At 44.6% G+C, this 19332-nt stretch overlaps 1 protein-coding gene and 1 pseudogene across 1 annotated transcript; one reads left to right on the top strand and one right to left on the bottom strand.

Moving 5' to 3' along the window:
• Positions 1–291: 291 nt before the first annotated feature.
• On the bottom strand, positions 292–5773 carry LOC119321623 (annotated as a pseudogene).
• A 4091-nt stretch (positions 5774–9864) lies between these two features.
• LOC119320258 lies at positions 9865–14660 on the top strand. Its single transcript, XM_037594385.1, has 10 exons — positions 9865–10280; positions 10391–10457; positions 10610–11488; positions 11646–11723; positions 11912–12687; positions 12953–13002; positions 13117–13649; positions 14047–14108; positions 14257–14332; positions 14431–14660. The coding sequence occupies exons 1-7, from the start codon at positions 9980–9982 to the stop codon at positions 13630–13632; spliced, it is 2667 nt and encodes an 888-aa protein (XP_037450282.1). The 5' UTR covers positions 9865–9979; the 3' UTR covers positions 13633–13649; positions 14047–14108; positions 14257–14332; positions 14431–14660.
• The last annotated feature ends 4672 nt before the right edge of the window (positions 14661–19332 follow it).

Below are 19332 nucleotides of genomic sequence, written 5' to 3'. Positions count from 1 at the left end.
GCATCAGCTGTGAATTGTTGTACGCCTCGAACACACAGCCTGACTTGAGAAAAATATATCAAAGTGCTCAAAATAATCTAAGAAAAATCCCAACAAAATCAACATCCAGTGACTGCACTGTTAAAACTTCAGCACTAACAGAGCTGGAAGGATGCATCCTCTGTTTCCTGCACACCGTGGAAACACCACCGGACTCCAATAATACAGAGTGCTTGATTTTTTCTGAAGGAATTCTCAGTTATAAAGAATAGTGCCCTGAGTGGAATGATAATGATGCCAATGAGAACAGAGTTAGCTCTCGTACACACCACATGACTCTAAACAAATCTGAAACAATTCCTGAATTTTTTTAAGGTTAGCAGTACATTCAGTGCAGACTGTTAAAACGTCAAATTGCTGCGCAAACTGAGCTAGTAGAAAAATCCATCTACTGTGACTGTACACCCCAAACATTCCGTTGGACTCCAAACCTCTCAAGGTGCTCAAAATCATTTTCAAGAACTTTCCAGAAAATCAAGTATAGATCATCCATAAACAGACTGTTAAATTTGCAGGACAAACAGCACTTTCTGTTGCTGTACACTCCGAACACACTCTGCTCGGAAAAATCTGGAACACGATCCCAAAAGATCAAGGTTTTTCAAATGGTGTTGCTGTCCACCCCGGACAACACCGCCGCCCTCGAAAAACTGGAAGGGCTCAACCAAATCTGCTTCAGTTCTTTAAAATACAACATCGTTACACAATAACTAACTTATATAGGAGTATTACAGTTTCATCAGGGGTTTCGGACTACAGCCTCATATAGCGGAATCCAGTTTTGTCTTTTGGCCCACTGGAATCTGCTGTACAGGAGGTTCCCGAGAGCGGGGCCATGGATTCTTTCAGCAAGTAGCGAGAAAATCAGAATGGTGATTAGAAAAAGGTGGAGCAGAACAGGTGCATTAGACAGACAAGTGGGGTGGGGATGACCACATGAGGTTGAGGATGAGGCCTGAAGTGAAACCAGACCTGTTCATATCACAAGATAGATACGTTAATCATTTCCCCCACTTCAAAAATAAGTACTGTAACAGGCCAACCCCTCCAATATCATATAATTGCACTATTTTGGTGCTTAGTAGAAAAATAACTGGGTATATGGTACAAGTATACCTTTGGAAGGTACTCCCTCCGTTCGGAATTACTTGTCACAAAAATGGATGTATCTACAACTAAAATACATCTAGATACATTCATTTGTGCGACGAGTAATTCCGAACGAAGGGAGTACTCTGTAATCAGTCCACATATTGCCATCAATTTTGACCTCTAGCTTGCTTGTTGCTAGCAATCTGCATTGTTTTGATAACTTGTCGCTGCACTCGTTGATTACCAATTTTTCCAGCGAGGGTGGGAGGCCCTCCTTCGGAAGCCCTGAGACGCGCTTACACCATGTGATCTCCAACGATGTGAGGGAAGGGAGGCCGCCCAGCCCTACGGGGAGATCTACGAGATCCTCACAAGCATGAAAGCAGAGCTCTTGCAGGGACCTGAGGAGCAGAAGCGCTCTCTCTTGGTCACCTATTAGTCTCGTTGCATCTGAATAAGTAAGCTTTAGGCATCGGAGGCAGGTGAGGCCCTTGCAGAATGACGTGTTAAGTATAGACAAGTCATCGATCTCGAGACTTTCCAGTGCAGGCATTAACTCATAGCCATGACTTGAAATTCCCTCAATTGGCTCATAACTCTCCAATGTTTTAAGGGAATCCAAGGCAGGGGACCTGCGTATTTTCAAATGCTTGAGGTTCACGAGGGATTCCAAGCCCTCTAATGCGACAAGCGATCTATACCAACGAATGTCCAAACGTTCCAGCGCTGTGCAGGAATGCAGCTATAGGGAATTCAGTCTTGAGCTACCACATAATGCCAAAGACCGGAGGGTTCCAAGCGATTGCATGCCCTCTAATGCAACGAGCTGTTCACAAAGTCTAATTTCTAATTCTTCCAAGGCCGTACAGGAATCCATCTGTAGACATTCCAAACTTTCGCTCCTTACATTCAACTTTTTGAGGCATGTGAGATTACCCACAAAGTAGGGACGCAGAGCTTTTCGGGGATAATCAAACCAATCAAGATGTTCAAGTGATTGCGGGAGGAGACATCTGCCGTTCTTTTGGCCTTCCATACTCCCGTCAAATATTAGATGAGGGCATTGATCAATTCTTATCTTTTTGAGATTCAACGGAATGTGCACGACTCCATCTATAGCTGACCTGGACCGTGTGTCATCTGCATATCCTGTTGACGCTTCAGATAGATACCCTGATGATGAAGCCTCGGAATCTGAGATAAGGTTTGATTGAACCTTTCCTTCCTTTTCTATCTTCAACTCTTTCAACTGCTGGCAGCCATATAAATCCAATTCCTCCAGGCTCAGCGAATGTCGTAGCATCAGAGATAGCCACTTCCCAGTTATTCCAGAGTATTTAATATAGAGACTCTTAAGAGACGGGAGAGTAGCATCATTTGCAGTTACCATCATGTCTGCATGGATCTGCTCTGGCGCAACATCTGGAGAGAAAAGTACGTAGCAGGACACTATTTTCAAACTCTTTAAGGAGATGAGCTGACTCAAACCTTTGATTGAAATAGATGTTAGGCTTTTACAATGGCATATCTCCAAGTATTTGATATCCTTCAGATTATGGAATGCCAAACTTTTCTCATCAAGTGCCATCGTCTGAGAAAAAAGATCCCAAATTCTTTTTCCACTAATTTTGAATGTTCCCATGGAAGATCCCCCCATTGTCATAATTGTTGAAACCTTGTTAATTGATAGTTCAGAGAATATGGCTGAAGGTGGAAGGGGGGTCTGTACTTGCAAATGAGGACAATCGCACATAATGAGTTTCCTCAGACTGGGCAACCATGACTTATGCTCAATTTCGTAGTTACAACTTTTCTGAAACAGATCGAACACCTCAAGTACAGGGCATCTCCGGATCTCCAGCACTCTTAAACTAGACTTCATATCCCCCACAGAAGTGCAGGAACATCTTTGTAAATCTGGCATTCCATCTAAAACCAGCTCCTCCAATGACGGAACTGATACTTCTCTTACTCTCTGCATGTTGCTCAACTTCAACCGGTAAAGAAATGGAAGCATGTCAAGAGATGGAAGTATTCTCCATCCTCCGAAATCCTCTAGATGAACTGTATGCAATGGCATAAATAAAGCAACATCCAACACCTGAAGTTGAAAAAACTTTCTCATGACATGAGGCAAAGCCTTCTGTTCAGTATGAGCATCCTCAAGTTTTAGATACCGAAGACGTGTAGGATTTACTAAGCTACATAGGAAGGAATTAAAATCATCTGATGTTGCAGACATTTGCAGCAGACGCAGATTATGTGCTTTCTCAAATACATCCTGGAATGCTTCGAAGAAAAAGGAGTCATATTCTCCAATTAACACCAATGTCCTCAACTTTCTCACCGATGCCACTATATTTTGCATGAAAACTTCAAACTTCTCACTACGAGGTATGTTCACAGTCTGACAATTCCTCCAATATACGGAACTAGTTGCTATGGCCAAGTGGTGTACATTTGGCAAAATTTCATTGCATTGCAAACCATCCAAAGTTGCACACTCAGTTCTTGAAACTAGCCTTGCAAAATCATGCATCAGGCCACACATAGCATATGAAGTTTGAGTTTGATCATCAAGAAAGGATCTTTCCTTTTTAACCTCCTCAAACAAGCCCAGGTTCACCAAGTCGGTCAGATAGTACCGTCCCATCTCTTCCAAATTCATACTTGGATGATCACGCTTAACAAATCCCTGTGAAATCCAAAGACAGACTAGCTCCTCAGCAAGAAATTCATATTCATAGGGGAATATGGAACAATATGAGCAGCATTGTTGCACAAGGAAGGGCAGCTCATCATACGAAAGCTTCAAAGAAGACATGATGCCACCAGTGTGTTGCAGGGATTTCCAACCTTCGGTCTTCAGAATGTTACTCCAGTGATCCACAGTAAGATGATCTTTTAATAGAGCCCCAACGGTTTGTGCCGCTAATGGGTTTCCTCTTAACTTTTTTGCTATTTCATGTCCTAAGTCACTTAGACTTGCTTGCTCTTCGTAATTCTCATCGCCAAATGCACATAATTTAAATAAGAGCCAGAAATCATCGTTTTTCAAACCATTTAAGTTAATTGGTCCAGTTGTACCTCTCTTTTTGGCAACAAATGGTTTTCTAGTTGTCAGAATAATCATATTGCCAGTTTCACCATCAGAATTGAAAAGAGCCAACAATTTGTTCCACCGGCTATCATTCATGTCTTCCCAGACATCATCTAAAATAAGTAGAATCCTCTTGGATTTAATATGACCCTTTAAGACCTCCTGAAGCTTGGGAAAGCTGCATAGGCCATCATGTGTTTCTTGGGAGACGTAATCTAACATCTCTCTTGTGAGTCTCATTTCATCAAAGTTGTTAGACACCCAAATCCATATCTTGTGATCAAATTTACTTTCCAAAGCTGAATCATTGTATACAAGCTGAGCGAGAGCTGTCTTCCCAACTCCTCCGATGCCTACAATAGGCAGAACAGTTACACCGGCAGTTGATTTGTGTTTTTTAATCAACGCTCTAATGGATCCCCTCTCTTGAGCTCTCCCATACACTTTTCCTTGAATAAGACTTGATGTTCTTCTGCGTGGATCTGAGATCATAAGCTGAGATTGATTTGAACTTGCACCACCAGAGTCTGACCCAAGTATCTTGAGAATATTTGTGATAGCCTCCCGTTTGCCTTGCATCTGACTAGTGATGTCTTGTATCCTTTCAGAAAATGCATCCTTGTTCCACCCCTTTGGGTTACCTACGGTGATCTGTGTCGACTCCTGACCAGTTCTCATCCTTTTTCTGCTGCCAGTTGCAACAGGCATGGGAATTAATGTAGTAGCATTGGCGGTGCTGCAATAAGAAATATATCATGAATCGGGTGAGCCTTAATGCAAACTTAAAGCATATGTATGAAAGAAGGCTCTCAGAAATGTGCAGGTGCAATGCAGAAAAATAATCTAGGTACCTTGAAGAAGGGTCACTTGCTCGGCGTTTCTTGCTACAACCTTTGCTCTTGAGATGATTGCGCAAAACTGATGTCCCATTTCTGGTATTGCACATAAGCACCATTTGACAGCGCTTGCATCTAGCTCTGGAAGGCCTTCCGTTTTGTTCAGTGTCTATGATGTCAAAGTGAACCCATTGCTTGGACCGTAACCTGCCATTACTGCTACTCTGTACATCATCAGCATTTTCTCTAGATCTCTCAACTTGTTGCGTTCCATGTCCATCCATTTCGAGCAGCGTCTCTAAGGCAAAAGTAAAGGTAGACCAATTAGCAAGCAGTTCAGCATATACTTCGACTAAAAAATGCATTACGAAAATTACCTGGTTGGAGCTCCTGCTGAAGCCTGTAGTGGTCGAGCTCATCGACCGCATCGTCAGCGTCGTAGAGCAGCTCCTTGATACGAGCAAGAGATCGGGCCAGCGGCTTGTTCCCGGCCGCCCTCCCCTGCACCGCAGAAACCACCATCTCTACTGCCTCGACCTCAGACTTGAGCTCCTCCACGTCGTTGCCAAGGCCAGCTTGGCGAATCCAGGAATCCAGCTTGCCGCCGGCAAGGAGATTAGCAAGGATTGTATCTGTAAGCCACCCAATCGCGGCCTCCAGCGTGGTGTCTTCCACCGCCTCCATGAGCAGATCCTGGCGGAAGCAGTAGCAGGAAATGGAGAGAGCAGCAGCGGGAAGCAACGCGCAAGGAGATCACTCCCTGGAGGGTTGGTGGATGTGACTGCTTCGACGGGCGTGCTGGGGCTACATTTTCTCTCCGGCCCGGTACAAATTAACAATTGTTAATCCTATCATGTTGTTAGTGGGCATCGATTCATGGCTGTAAAGCATGGCGGCATGGCTGTAAAGCCTAAGCACAAGTGCCTAACTAATGATTACTTTCACTGTTAAACCCTAAACTAATACTAGATGATTAGGCGTGCTTTGCCGCGCCCGGAAACATATAGACGTAGGTCCGACATCCTTTAGGAACTCAAAGTAGATACTGCAGCAGAACAGAGACATGGATCAGACCACCCGCAAAAAAAAAAGAGACATGGATCAGACCAAATTCTACAGGCTTAGAACTGATGTATATTAAACATTACACAGGGAAATACTGCCGATTTTTTATGTATCAGTAGTGAGTACTTTAGACCTACGTTGATCACTGTGCAATTGGTAAATGGTTGTACTAGTAGATAACAAAATAACCAGCATACAAAGAGAGCATCAGCATAAGAAGATCCGCAAGCAGTCACCTCTTATACAAGTCATTTGACACAATTGTATTACAAACTTCCTTCTTCCCTAGGCAATTAGGCATCCTTCTATGAGTATTAGAAAATATAACAAAAGTAAATGGAATATATTCTGAAGATAGTGACCGGTGAACACAGAACAACCTCCCCTGTTCTAGTTGCAATGAAGCTTCCGCCGATACCTGCTCTCCAATTTTCGACTATACGCCGGTGAAAAGGGATTACATACTTGTGTTACAAATCCAAACAAATGTTAAATAAGTTTTATATTGAATGGCATGTCAAAATAACCATTAAGACGACATCTTATACTCTTGTCATTCTTTTAGCATGTACAAAGGAATTATCACACAACATTTTATGGTCTGGTCGAAATATATTATTCCCACTGGACCCGAATTCCTTTGTGGTTTACTAATTTTATGAGTTAAATATTGTAAGTTTTAGTTAACAACACCTTTTTCCCATTTTCCTGACTAGCATGGCATAAAAAATGGCAAACTGATACCAATATTTGGCAATCTACTAAAGGTCTAGATTTTGAAATGCAATTGTGTGAAGCTTAAAACATTTGAGATGGTCTCTTTGTCAATTGCTGATCATGATGCACCAAAGGCAAAAGCACAAAGAGATGGAGATGAAGAGAAGCAAAAGGTATTTGTGATGTGGCGATGAAGTGGATTGAAAACAAAAACAACCAAAACTGAAGCTCATAACTTCTACTCCCTCCGTTTCTAAATATTTGTCTTTCTAGAGATTTCAACAAGTGACTACATGCAGAGCAAAATGAGTGAATCTACACTCCAAAATATGTCTATATACATCCGTATGTGGTAACCATTTGAAATCTCTAAAAAGACAAATATTTAGTAACGGAGGGAGTAATATACAATTACACTTGCTAAGATGTGCGGCCGAGAGAATAAGTTGTGATGGCCATAAAGATTGGATGAATAGTCCAGTATTATCACATCTACACTGAAAAGAAAAAGAAAATTATACCGGTTAACTATATTAGTCATTTTTGTTATAGGCGAAGACAACGGTGCGATCTTGATGGCGGAGTATGGATGTACCTCGTCGCCGTCGACCCAGCGATGACACCCACGAGTACGGTGAGATTTCTGATGACCTCATTGCCCCATCTCTTTTTATCCCCCCACCCAGCGAGGACGTACGGCAAAAGTTTTGTTTAGGAAATTGGGGTCGGCGAACGCATTGTGGTTTGTTTCTCTTGTTCTGCTTTGTGTGATTTACATTCGTTGGTAGCACTTCCTCCTGTTACTGATTGTGCTCGTACTGAGTACTGCTAGGTTTTAGAGGGCGTTTGCGATGTGGCCAAATATTGCGTCATGTGTTTGACAGTTGTCAAATCTGGTAATGCATTGGGTGTTTGATTGTACCCTGTTGTTCATATGTAGTGGTGAACTCGGTTGGTCCTGTAAATTCAATGAGCTAGGTCTCTGCATTCTATGACCTTGTGAACTGAAATTGCTGTAGTTTTTACATTGTTAGAACTGAATGATCAAGTGAATGTGCTGGATTTTTAACTGAATGTACTGATTGTGAACTGAGTTTTGCAAAATGAATTCTCTGTATTTTATGCACACTGAATCTTCTGAATTATTCTCGCTGTCATATACCTGAATCTTCTAAACTTTTGATACTGTCATAATTTAATATTCTGAATTATGTTGCCGGATCGACGAACGGTGAACTGTGCACACAAGTTTTTGGACCAACTATCTGTATTTGCAATTTTTTTGCGACTAATTTGAACAAACCGAGCATGTTTACCTACTTGTGTCGTATTTACATCAAAAGGAAATCATAAAGAAAATCAAAATCAGCACATGTGCTTGTTACCTCATCCACCGGCACCACCGTGATCCGCGGACGACTCAACCCCATCCCCGTTCAAAGCTCGCTAGCGCCATCCGTACCGGATCCGCGCCTCGCCCGCATCGGCCCTGAGCACCGTCACCCGAGCTCCACCATTTGCCGCAGCCGGCCTGCGCGTCGCCAAGTCCATGCCCACCTCGAGCTCCTCGCGAGCTGTCTGCCGCGCCGACGGGCGAGCTGGCCATGTGGTTAGAGTAGCCTAACTACACATTAGTTTTTGGTTAGATGGGCCATAGTCCACCAGGCCCAATTGGTTAGATAGCCTAACTACTACTCCTTCGGTCCAAATAATATAAAAGGCATTTTATTGATACTGACATGTGGGCCTCACATGTCATAACCATCAATTTGAAAGAGTTTGATTATTATGCCACATCAGTGCTTACATGTGGGCCATACCTGCCATAAACCTGCTTATACGAGCCAAATGAGGCACTTTTCTGACATGGTAGCTTTTAAAAAATATATAGTTGTAGAGTGGTAGTTTTTGAAAAAAATTGGAAGGTGATAGTTTTTCGTAGAGTCGGTCGAAAGGTGGTAGTTTTTTTTGTCAAATACTCTACCCATCCACACTCAAACAATTCTTTCCCAAAAATAAACCACATCGCGCTCCTGTAGCGACACATGGGGCGATACCCTAGGAACCGCCGCAACCTTCCTCCATCCTCGTCTTGCCGCCGACCACGGCGTTGCCGGCAAAGCTCATGCGATTCCATCAGCTGGATCTGGAGCCACCAGATCTGGTCCTATGGAGGCCCGCTGCCCCAGTTGCGTTGCATGGTGTGGCCTTGGCGCACTTGTATCACTAGCAAGGGCGGCAGCAGAGCTGTGAGATGTCCAGCGCGGAGGAGAAAGAATAGGGGAGAGAGCAAATGGATCCAGCAGGTCGAGGGTGGATTTGGTGTAATTTATGATGGGGTAGGTCTGTCGGGTCCAATGTGACAGACGCGCCCGGGCATACCATATCCGCTTCATATTTGGGCTGGATATGAGTGGTGTTGTTCGGTCCAGTCGTTTGAGAACCGTCTGAAGCGCTCATTTGGGTCTTTTTTTTTACCGGTCACTGATCTGGTCATCCGTCCAGACGTTTGAAGCTGGTTTGGGGTGCTCGGCTAGATGCTCTTAAATCCCCTACAAGGCAGAGTCCCCTCCAATCTTTTTTTTTAAACATAATACAGACGCAAGCACTCACACATACACCTACCCCTATAAGCACTTTCAAGATACTGAGCCGGCATATCATCTTGAGATTTACGAAGTCACCGCAGCTGCCTTGTCGTCGACGGGAATGTATCCTTCCACTACAAGCGTATCGCCCGAAATTCTAAAATAAATCCATAAATAATACGAACACCAGGACTTATACCCTGATGACCTGAGAATACCAGTGTGTCTTTAACCATCCAACCACATGTTGGTTCGCAAGTCCCCTCCAATCACAATCACCTTAAGCAGAGGATTAACCCAACAAGGCCTTAGCGGAGGTGACCTTAGAGAAAGACCCAAAGAAAAGAAAATATTGGGTATGAAACCTTCTTCCTCCTCTGAACCCCTCAGCTCGCTCACCGGTCTGATGTAATCTGAAGGTCTGAACCCATCGGCACTACTAGTAGCTGCCAAATTAAACTCGGTCCGTAGCCATATAGGCGGGCTAGTGCTTCCCCCGTTCCGTCCCTCGCCGTCCGCCTCCACCGGGATCTGCCGACGGAATGGAGGCGGTAGACGACACCACTTCCCTGCAGGCCGCGATTCGATGGCTGCTGCAGACCATCCTTCCCAGCCTCGGCAAGCTGGACGGGTGGATTCGCCAAGCAGGGCTCGCCGGCGAGGTGGAGGGGCTCAGGGACGAGATCGACCAAGTCGACGGCGTCGTCTCCGCCGTGAACGCCAGGGCGACCCGAAACAGGTCGGTGGCCAGATCCCTCGCAGCCGTCAAGGAGCTGCTCTACGATGCCAACGACGTGGTCGACGAGCTCGACTGCTGCAGGCTACAGCAGGAGCTCCACGGAGGTACATCTGTCCAAGCACGCCACCTGTTTGTGTTAATTACCACTTGCATTTTTTCTGGGGGGTCGAGCACCACCATACTAATTTTGAGTCCATGATTTCTTCTGGTGCAGGCCCTTGGCATTGGCACCCTCCCAACGAAATTGACAGACCAAGTAACCAGCTGCCAAATTCTTCAAGGTAACTAAATGCTGTACAAGACTCTGAATAGCCAATGTGACTCTGTTTTTAAGACCTTTTGCACATTTATTTATACGACTCTGTTTTAAACATCTGAGTAAACAGTCCAATGTGATTCTAACTGCCAGTCCATTCCATATTTTTTAATGCAGCACCGGTGGCACTACCAGAAATGCAACTGCTGATAGTTCATCTAGAAGAAAAAGGAGAAGGGGCAAGGATTCAACAGACGTCGCCATAGCCAACAGATGCCCTTGCAACAAGGACCAAATTTCGAAAAAAATACAGGACACAACAAGTCAGTTGCGAGAAATCCGAGGGAACGTGCGACGGGTTCTCAAGATGCTTTGGCCAGGGTCTCGTGCAGGTCCAAATCGCTGCCAGAGTACAACCACCTCAAACCCACGCCGGGGCACATCAAGTCTTGTTCAAGGGAAAGTGTATGGGAGATCTCAAGAAAAGAGTCACATCTTAGAGTTGATAAAAGAACGCAAATCAGATGCTGGGATGACTGTTCTGCCAATTGTAGGCGTTGCAGGAGTTGGGAAGACGACTCTGGCTCAACTTGTATACAATGATTCAGATTTGGAGAGTCAATTTGACCTCCGGATGTGGATCTGGGTCTCTAGCAGCTTTGATGAAACCAGAGTCACAAGAGAGATGTTAGATTTTGTCTCCCTGGGAGCACATAAAGGGAAATGCAGGTTTCCCAAGCTTCCGGAAGTCTTGAAGGATCGTGTTAAATCAAAGAGGGTTCTACTTTTTTTGGATGACATTTGGGATGACATAAGTGATTGCCAATGGAACAATCTATTAGCACCTTTCAAGTCTGACAATGCAAAGGGCAGCATGATACTCGTGACAACTAGAATACCATCTGTTGCCAAAAAGAGAGGTACAACTGGACCGATTAACTTAGATGGTTTGAAAAATGGTGATTTCTGGCTAATGTTCAAAGCGTGTGCATTTGGTGATGAGAACTATGAAGAGCAAGATAGTCTGGGTGAGCTTGGACGGCAGATAGCAAAAAGGTTACAGGGAAACCCATTAGCTGCAGAAACTGCAGGGACACTGTTAAGAGAGCATCTTACCATTGATCATTGGAATAATATTCTGAAGAACGAAGATTGGAAATCTCTACGACTCAGTAGTGGCATCATGTCTGCTTTGAAGCTTTGCTATGATCAGCTGCCCTACAATTTACAGCAATGCTTCTCATATTGCTCTATATTCCCCTATGGCTATCATTTTCTTGCTGAGGAGCTGGTACGTATGTGGATTTCACAGAGATTTGTGAAGGGCAGCCATTCAAGTATGATACGGGAAGAAGGGCGGCGCTATCTGTGTGACTTGGTAAACCTTGGTTTCTTCGAGAAAGTTGAAAGAAAAGAACTCCCTTCTGGCCATACTCAAACTTACTTTGCTATGTCTGTTCTTATGCATGATTTGGCTAGGGTAGTTTCAAAAACAGAGTGTGCTGCTATGGATGGTCTGCAGTACAATGAAATATTGCCAAGCATACATCATTTGTCTATAGTAACGGATGGTCAGACTGAGAACATACCTGGTAGTGAGAAGTTTGAAGAAAAAATACAGAGCATATTTACATCAGTGGAAAAACTAAGGACATTTGTGTTGATTGGGCAGTATGAACCTTCCTTCTTCGAAGAAGTTTTCCGAAAGGCATATAATTTGCGTGTATTGCAAATTTCTGCAACATCTGCTGATTTCCATTCATTACGGTATAGTTTGGTGAATCTTATACATCTTAGATATCTAAAACTCGATGGTCATGGTGAGCAGGGGAGCTGCTCGCCTCAAGTTCACTTGTATGATAATTCTGCTGTTCGGGATAATGCTACCTTCCTTGCCTTGCAGAATGTGTGTCTAGAGAATTGCAGAGAAAAGCAAGCAGTTCTATCTCTGGAAAACCTTCCATTCCTTACAACATTGAAGTTGACCAACATGTGGGGAGTAAGAGAAGTACTGATTCCGTCAGTGGAGGAGCTAGTTTTAGTTAACATGTCCGGGTTGGAGAGATGTTCCTGCACTTCCTTGGGGAATCTGGTCTCTAGTTTAAGGGTACTGGAGATCCGGAAGTGCAGTGCACTTAGGGTGTTTGATCTGTTCGAGAAAGCTCACAGCTCGGAAACTCAGCTTAAGCCATTGGATGCCCTACATCTGCATTCCTGCACATCTCTGGAAGATTTGAGAATTGAAGACTGTGGAGAATTCATGCTCTAGCCAACTCATCCAAAAGTCCGAACTGATGGAGGGAGGCGGGCAATATATTTCAACACTCCCCCTCACGTCTAGGCTATTTTAGTCCTTCGACGTGGGATCGATGTAGGCCGCAAAATCGTTTTATTTAATACTGCGTTGGCAGGGTCTTGAACTCAAGACCTGTTGGCTCTGATACCATATTGAATTCATGCTCTAGCCAACTCATCCAAAAGTCCGAACTGATGGAGGGAGGCGGGCAATATATTTCAACAGGATCATCGCAATAGAGGGCCTTCACCTTGTGAAACTCAGGCATTTGAATGTATGCAAAAAATCAATTTTTCGTGGTATATCAGGGAAGGGCTATCACCTAGGATCTCAACTGGATCTATTTATAATTAGTGACTTGTCCCTCCTTACCACATCAATATGCAAGGGGCTCACCTGTCTCCAGAGCCTAATAATTCAAAATTTGAAGTGCAAGGCCAGGAGACTAACAGAGGATCAAGAGAGCGCGCTTCTGCTCCACAAGTCCCTGCAAGAGCTAGTGTTTGGCGATTGTGAGTACCTCGTGCATCTTCCTGCAGGACTGCACAGCCTTCCTGCCCTCAAGATATTGAAGATCAGAAGCTGTTGCAGCATATTAAGGCTTCTGAAGGAGGAACTCCCACCTTCGCTGGTGGAACTGGAAATCGACTACTGCAGCGTTGAGTTGGCAAAACAATGCAGATTGCTAGCAACAAGCAAGCTAAATGTCATAATTTATGAGGACTATGACCAAGAAGAAACCGATACTTCTTCCCGGATACGTCCTCGATACCTCTCAGGCTTTAGTAGTGCCGGTGGTGGGCTCCTTTTTCCGGTGCTCCCGCTCCCCTTCTCCCCACTATCCTGTAGAATTCTATCTAATGGAAGGCTGCTGATTTCCTTCTCCTCCTCCCTTTCTCTCTAACTTCACTTTTATGTTTGGTAAGTTGCTGCTACCCTTTGGCTGTTGGTTCTTCCTTTTGTTGGAATCATGGATTAGAAGATACTCCCTCTGTACCATAATATTCGTCGTTTTAGCAGCTCACTTGAGCTGCTAAAACGACGAATATTATGGTACTTTGGTAGTAGAAGATAATGGACTGCAATGACTAAATGTATGCTAAATGGCTTGATGCTTAATTGATAACATATTTTTTATTTGAAAGAATAGTCAAACGTATCCCCATATTGGTGCTTTTCAGAAATGACGTATTTACATATCAGTATCGGTGCAATCTAGACTATGACTGAAACTGGGTGGTTTGCCAGGAACACGTTACTACCTGCACAACATATACTAGTGTGTTGCTTTGTAAGGTATTCTTCTGTCATTTTTCAGGTTGGAATTGTAAGCAGTTGTATCATTGTAGGCCATCTGTGTTTCAAGAAAAGAAGCTAAATGTATGTTCCTTCTGTTATGATATATAACACTTGGTTCTAGACTATGCACAGATTTGATTTCACTTCAAAATCACATCATCATGCTGTCAAGTTGGTGATTACGGTGTCTTTTAATCTTAATTTTTGTCTCAACCTGTTTGGATTTCAGAAAGCAAAACCAGGAGTCATGCTGCCATGTTGTAGAAGTTACTATCTCTCTGCCATATCAACCAAAGCAGTGGATGGTAAAACTGCTTGTTTCATTGTTTCTTATTTATTTATTTATTTATTTATTTATATGATGTTGCGAGCTTAGAAAGATGATTATTTTCCATTCCCATAGATGTGTTCTGTTGATCGTTCACAACTTAACCCGAAGAAGCCAGTCCAAAAATTCCCTTGCGACGACGCCATGCACAAATGATAGGCCGACCAGATCCATAGGCCCGGATAGATGGAATTCACATTTTGCTTCTTCAGAAATCAGGATGGGCTTGCCTGTAAACAGAAACTCTTACCTCCATGTGTCATAGATTTGGGATGACCTCCTTGTTCCATCTCTGGTTGTAGTTTTCTTCTGAAAATTGATATCTTCTGGCCAAAGTTAAACCTATGGCTGTCGACTGCCTTCCTAGCGGAAGTTTGTTTCTTCTATAAAAAAATAAAAAAATAAATCAAAGGTTTGCTGCTCATTCTATAAAATGAACTTCTTTATTTTGTAAAACAGAAAACAATTCATTTTCAGAAGTCAGAATCTGAACATGAACCATTGAAAAAAGAAGCACCATGATGAAATGCCACAACATTTACCATTTAATATATAGACCAAAAAAGTATTAATTATTCCAGTGAAATCAAGCAATGTATATATACACCATTTAAGCAGTATACATCGTTTTCTGTTGTATGCTAATGACATCAAGAGAACAAATGATCCCTGCAAAAAAAAGAGAGAACAAATGACCTTCTATGCAAAAAAGAAGAACAAATAAGTACTACTATTGATATATGACTGAAAGGAACAAACACCTGCAAAAAAGAAGAACAAATAAGTACTACTATCAATCTGCAAGGGGCTCACCTGTCTCCAACACCTAAAAATTCAGTTTTTGAAGGGCGAGGCCAGGAAACTAACAGATGATCAAGAGAGTGCGCTTCTGCTCCACAAGTCCCGGCAAGAGCTAGTGTTTGAGGGTTGTGAGTATATCGTGCATCTTCCTGCAGGACTGCACAGCCTTCCTGCCCTCAAGATATTGAAGATCAAAATCTGTTGCAGCATATTAAGGCCTCCGAAGGAGGGACTGCCACCTTTGCTGGTGGAACTGGAAATCGACGATTGCAGCGTTGAGTTGTCAGAACAATGCAGATTGCTAGCAACAAGCAAGCTAAAAGTCAAAATTGATGATGACTATGTGAACTGAAACTGGATGGCTTGCTAGGCACACGTTACTACCTGCACAAGGTATTACCGGCGTGTTGCTTTCTATGGTATTCTTCTGCCATGTATCAGGTTACAATTATAAGCAATTGGATGGAATGCTCATGCCATCTCTGGTTCAAGAAAAGAGAAAAGCTACATGTATATTACATCTGTTATGATATAATACACTTGGCTCTCGTTTGTCAGATTATGCACAAGTTTGATTTCACTTCAGGATCCCATCATCATGTAGTGGGTGGTTATGGTGTCTCGTAATCTTAATTTTGGTGTCAACCTATTGGGATTTCAGAAAACAAACCCAGAATTTTTGGTTTCCACCTCACCCAGCTACTGTCTTCCTAGCCAAAGTTTGTTTCTTCTTTTTTGGAATATCAAAGCTGTGTTGCTCATTCTAGAACATGAACTACTTTATTTTGTAAAAACACACAATAATTCATTTTCAGAGGTCAGAATCTAAGTATAAAACAATGAAAAGAGCGCGGCGATAAAATTCAACAAGCATTGGCCATTTATATAACAAAAAGACTATTAATTGTTTCAGTGAAAACGGTTAATATTTTTCCTGTAATGACATCAGAAGAACAAAAGACCTTCTACTCAATGGTATACTGAAGCTCTTTTGGCTGTAAATTTTTCTTGCATTTACAGGGCTACATGTTCTTGTAACTAGCATTGCTGCTGCAAAGATACATTCCAAAAATAATTGCACATTTAATATTTCTCTTATATGGTACAGAAATGGAACTTTCTTCAGTAGAAGGAAAGCACACAGCAGGGATTTGTGGTGGTCCAGATCATAGCTCTGTGCGAAGTCACATGGGAAGGCCAGGCGTTCGGACCGGGTTCGGATTAACTGCGAGTGCCAAAGTTCGGGTTGTACCAGTTCGGGTGCTGGGATGGATTTGGGTGTAAAGATGCTTCAGCAAAAGTAGCGGCCATCAGTAAGTATGTTTTATCATTTTTTTTATAGCTCCATTCAGGTTCGGTTCCGTTCGGGTTGGTGTGTCGTTAAGCACGGGAATTAGCATTAACCAGATGGGTCACTATCCTTTACCTTGGGCTCCACAACAACTAAACTGTTCGGGCCTGGTTCGGATCGACATAGTAGATAGATAAATTCAGTTATTTGCGTGTGTGCGGATGGCGACAGATTTGGTTTGTCGGTGTAAGGCGACTGCATTGCTCGGGTTCCATTCGGGTCAGGTTGCTGTGTCATGAAGCAGGGACCCAGCATTGACCTGGCGGGCTCGTGCCTTCCCAGCACTGCTAATGTCCCTTCAGATCGAAGGGACATTAGCTGCAAAGGTGCAGGCTTCCTGCACCATTCTCCAAGACCAAAATCTCAAATCTGCTGTTGTATCCATCCTTCCTCTTGTCTGCGTGGTGGCATTCGGGGGCTTTGTTGTCCTGAGGAAGGTGAAATAGCTAAAATAATCAGCAAAGAAAGAACTATTATGTTACACGCCACGTGACGACCCTACTGACAGGGATGAATGAATCCTTCTTCAAAAATTGAACTCAGAAACTTTTCTCAAGAAGGACAAAACTAGTTAGATCATCTTTAATCAGCGTATGAGCAGCGGGAAATAATAGGTATCAAACAAGAAGTCACTTATGAATAAAATGGTCTCTTGGTTGTTTTTTCTAAGTAGCTAGACAAGTCCATTTTTTTTTCTGAATATCAAGAATTACATAATAGATTCAAGGACTAGAGAAATCTAGTTAATATTTCCGGATTATATGGAATATAATAGATAATGATTAACTGAGATTATATGCATCTTTCTAGCTCTGTTTGTGCTGAAGTTTTAACAGTGCTTTCACTGGAATGTTAGTTTTTGTTGGGATTTTTCTTGGACTATTTTGAGCACTTTGATATATTTTTCTCAAGTCCGGCTATGTGTTCGAGGTGTACAACAATTCACAGTTGGAATCCACCCGAGTTATACTATTACTTAGCGTAATTCGATATCCACTGTAGAGCTTTTTCATGTACTCCACATTTTTTTTATCCACCCGCGAACATCACTAATCGCCTCTGCTTTTCGCCGTGTGGCGCCATGGATTCGATCTGCCGTCGGAGCCCACCGCCGCCGCCGCTGCCTGGCCGCAGCCGCGAAGCGTGGCGTAGTGCCCCTCCTCGCCGCCAGCCGCCTGTGCTTTTCCTGGGCGGTGCCTCCGGATGCCCCGCCGTAGGGCAGCAGCGGGGGCGAGGGTAGCGTGCGTCTCGAAGCAAGGAAGGGAGGGAGCGGGCGGTGGCCGTGGCTGCTCCGACCGGCGTGCTGGGGCCGCGCTTCCTCCCCGGAGGCATCGCTGTCTATCCTTCTAACTGAGAGCCTGGTGCAGAATTAACTAAAAAAAAATTGCCCAACTCCCGTCCCGTCCCCCACGTCCCTCTCGGAGGAGACAGGGGGAACCCTAGCCGCCCCCGCGGCCGGCCCTCCTCCACCTCGCCGCCGCCGAGGGCCACTGCCTGGGCAAAGCCCGGGCAGTGCCGACGGCGGCTGGGCTTCTCCCCTGGCGCGGCTCTCCCTTCTTCCTCGCGGCGGCGCAGTCGCTCCCGATGGGGCTTGGTGGTGTGGCGCTTCAAAGTTCCGGCGGCGGCTCGCTCTGCGGCGGGGTGGAGGGCATGTCCCCGTCCGGTGGTGTGCCGCCTACACAGCGGCTGCGGCCTGGGGCTCTTGACCCCAGATGGGATCTGGGTGGCTCGGGCCCGGCCGTGGCTACCTGTCAGGCGTGGTGGCGGCGAGTCTCGTGGCCTCTGGGCACTGTGGAGGTGCCGGCGGCAGCGTGTGCTCGGCCTGGTGGTGCTGGTGGCGGCGGCGGCCCGTGCACGCCTAGTTTTAAATAGCGCGCTAAGCCTCTTAGCGACGGACCTCTTCTAAATGCTATAGCATGCTATAGCGGTGCTATAGCGGAGCTATAGCGCGCTATTTAAAATGTTTGTTCATTTGTTTGAACTAAAGTCTGTTAGCGCAATACCTTCTGTAAACACGAGAGTTGGATTCCTTCAAACATATCTGGGTGAAAACTTGCTTCCGGCTATTGCCAAGGCCGGCGGTGGCGGCGCTATCTACGTCGTTCCCTTCTTGAAGGTATCGTCGTGGAGAAGTTCAAGGCCACTCTCTACTACATTCGGGGAAAACCCTAAATCGGATGACCGGATGACGGCGGCGCTCTGGTGTCATTCCCCCCTTGGGGACGTCATTCTTGGAGGTACACACATGATCGAGGGACCAGAGGATGGATTCTTTGATGGAGCGGTATTTCATCTCACACATTGATGGCGGCGGATCTCGGCGGCATGGCGCTATGGAGACTCGGCTCCGATGCGCAGAGATGGACACGTGCAGGAGGAGGGAGCTGTCTGGCGTCATGGTGTCATCGATGGCAGAGAGGTCTGGCAAAGTCGGTGCATTATTTCTGCTCTGAAGATGGATTGATGGAAGATGGCGCCGACAACACAGAGAGTGCGTCGGACCAGCTTGTGCCCCAAACCCAGTATGTGGCTTGGTTGGGGCCTCTGGCTTTAGATGTTAGGCATTTGTGCGATGTCTATTTGGTATTAGGCTCGGACTATCGGCACCCCTTCATCAGGTGGATAGGAGTAGCGACAGTTGTTGCTAGGATGGTGGCTTCAGACTACTTGATGTACTATTTTGTAAGGTCTTTGTGAATAATTTATAAAATGACTGCATGCATCGCCCAGATGCAGAGGCCGGGGGTAATCCTTCGTTTTAAAAAAAATCCGCCATCATTGGTCATGGCTAGGATAGGAACCCACATGGCTCATGCGAGTCCTGT

Source organism: Triticum dicoccoides, chromosome 6B (genome assembly GCF_002162155.2).
Source record: "Triticum dicoccoides isolate Atlit2015 ecotype Zavitan chromosome 6B, WEW_v2.0, whole genome shotgun sequence".
Taxonomy (NCBI): domain Eukaryota; kingdom Viridiplantae; phylum Streptophyta; class Magnoliopsida; order Poales; family Poaceae; genus Triticum; species Triticum dicoccoides.
The sequence above is the reverse complement of the archived record's forward strand: the minus strand, read 5'-3'. Positions and strand labels throughout refer to the sequence as shown.

Coding starts and splice junctions, on each gene's coding strand:
- LOC119320258 (XM_037594385.1), top strand. CDS start 9,980: ATGGAGGCGGTAGACGACACCACTTCCCTGCAGGCCGCGATTCGATGG. Junction 10,458..10,609: donor CAGCTGCCAAATTCTTCAAG/GTAACTAAATGC, acceptor TTTTTAATGCAG/CACCGGTGGCACTACCAGAA. Junction 11,489..11,645: donor GGACGGCAGATAGCAAAAAG/GTTACAGGGAAA, acceptor TGCTATGATCAG/CTGCCCTACAATTTACAGCA.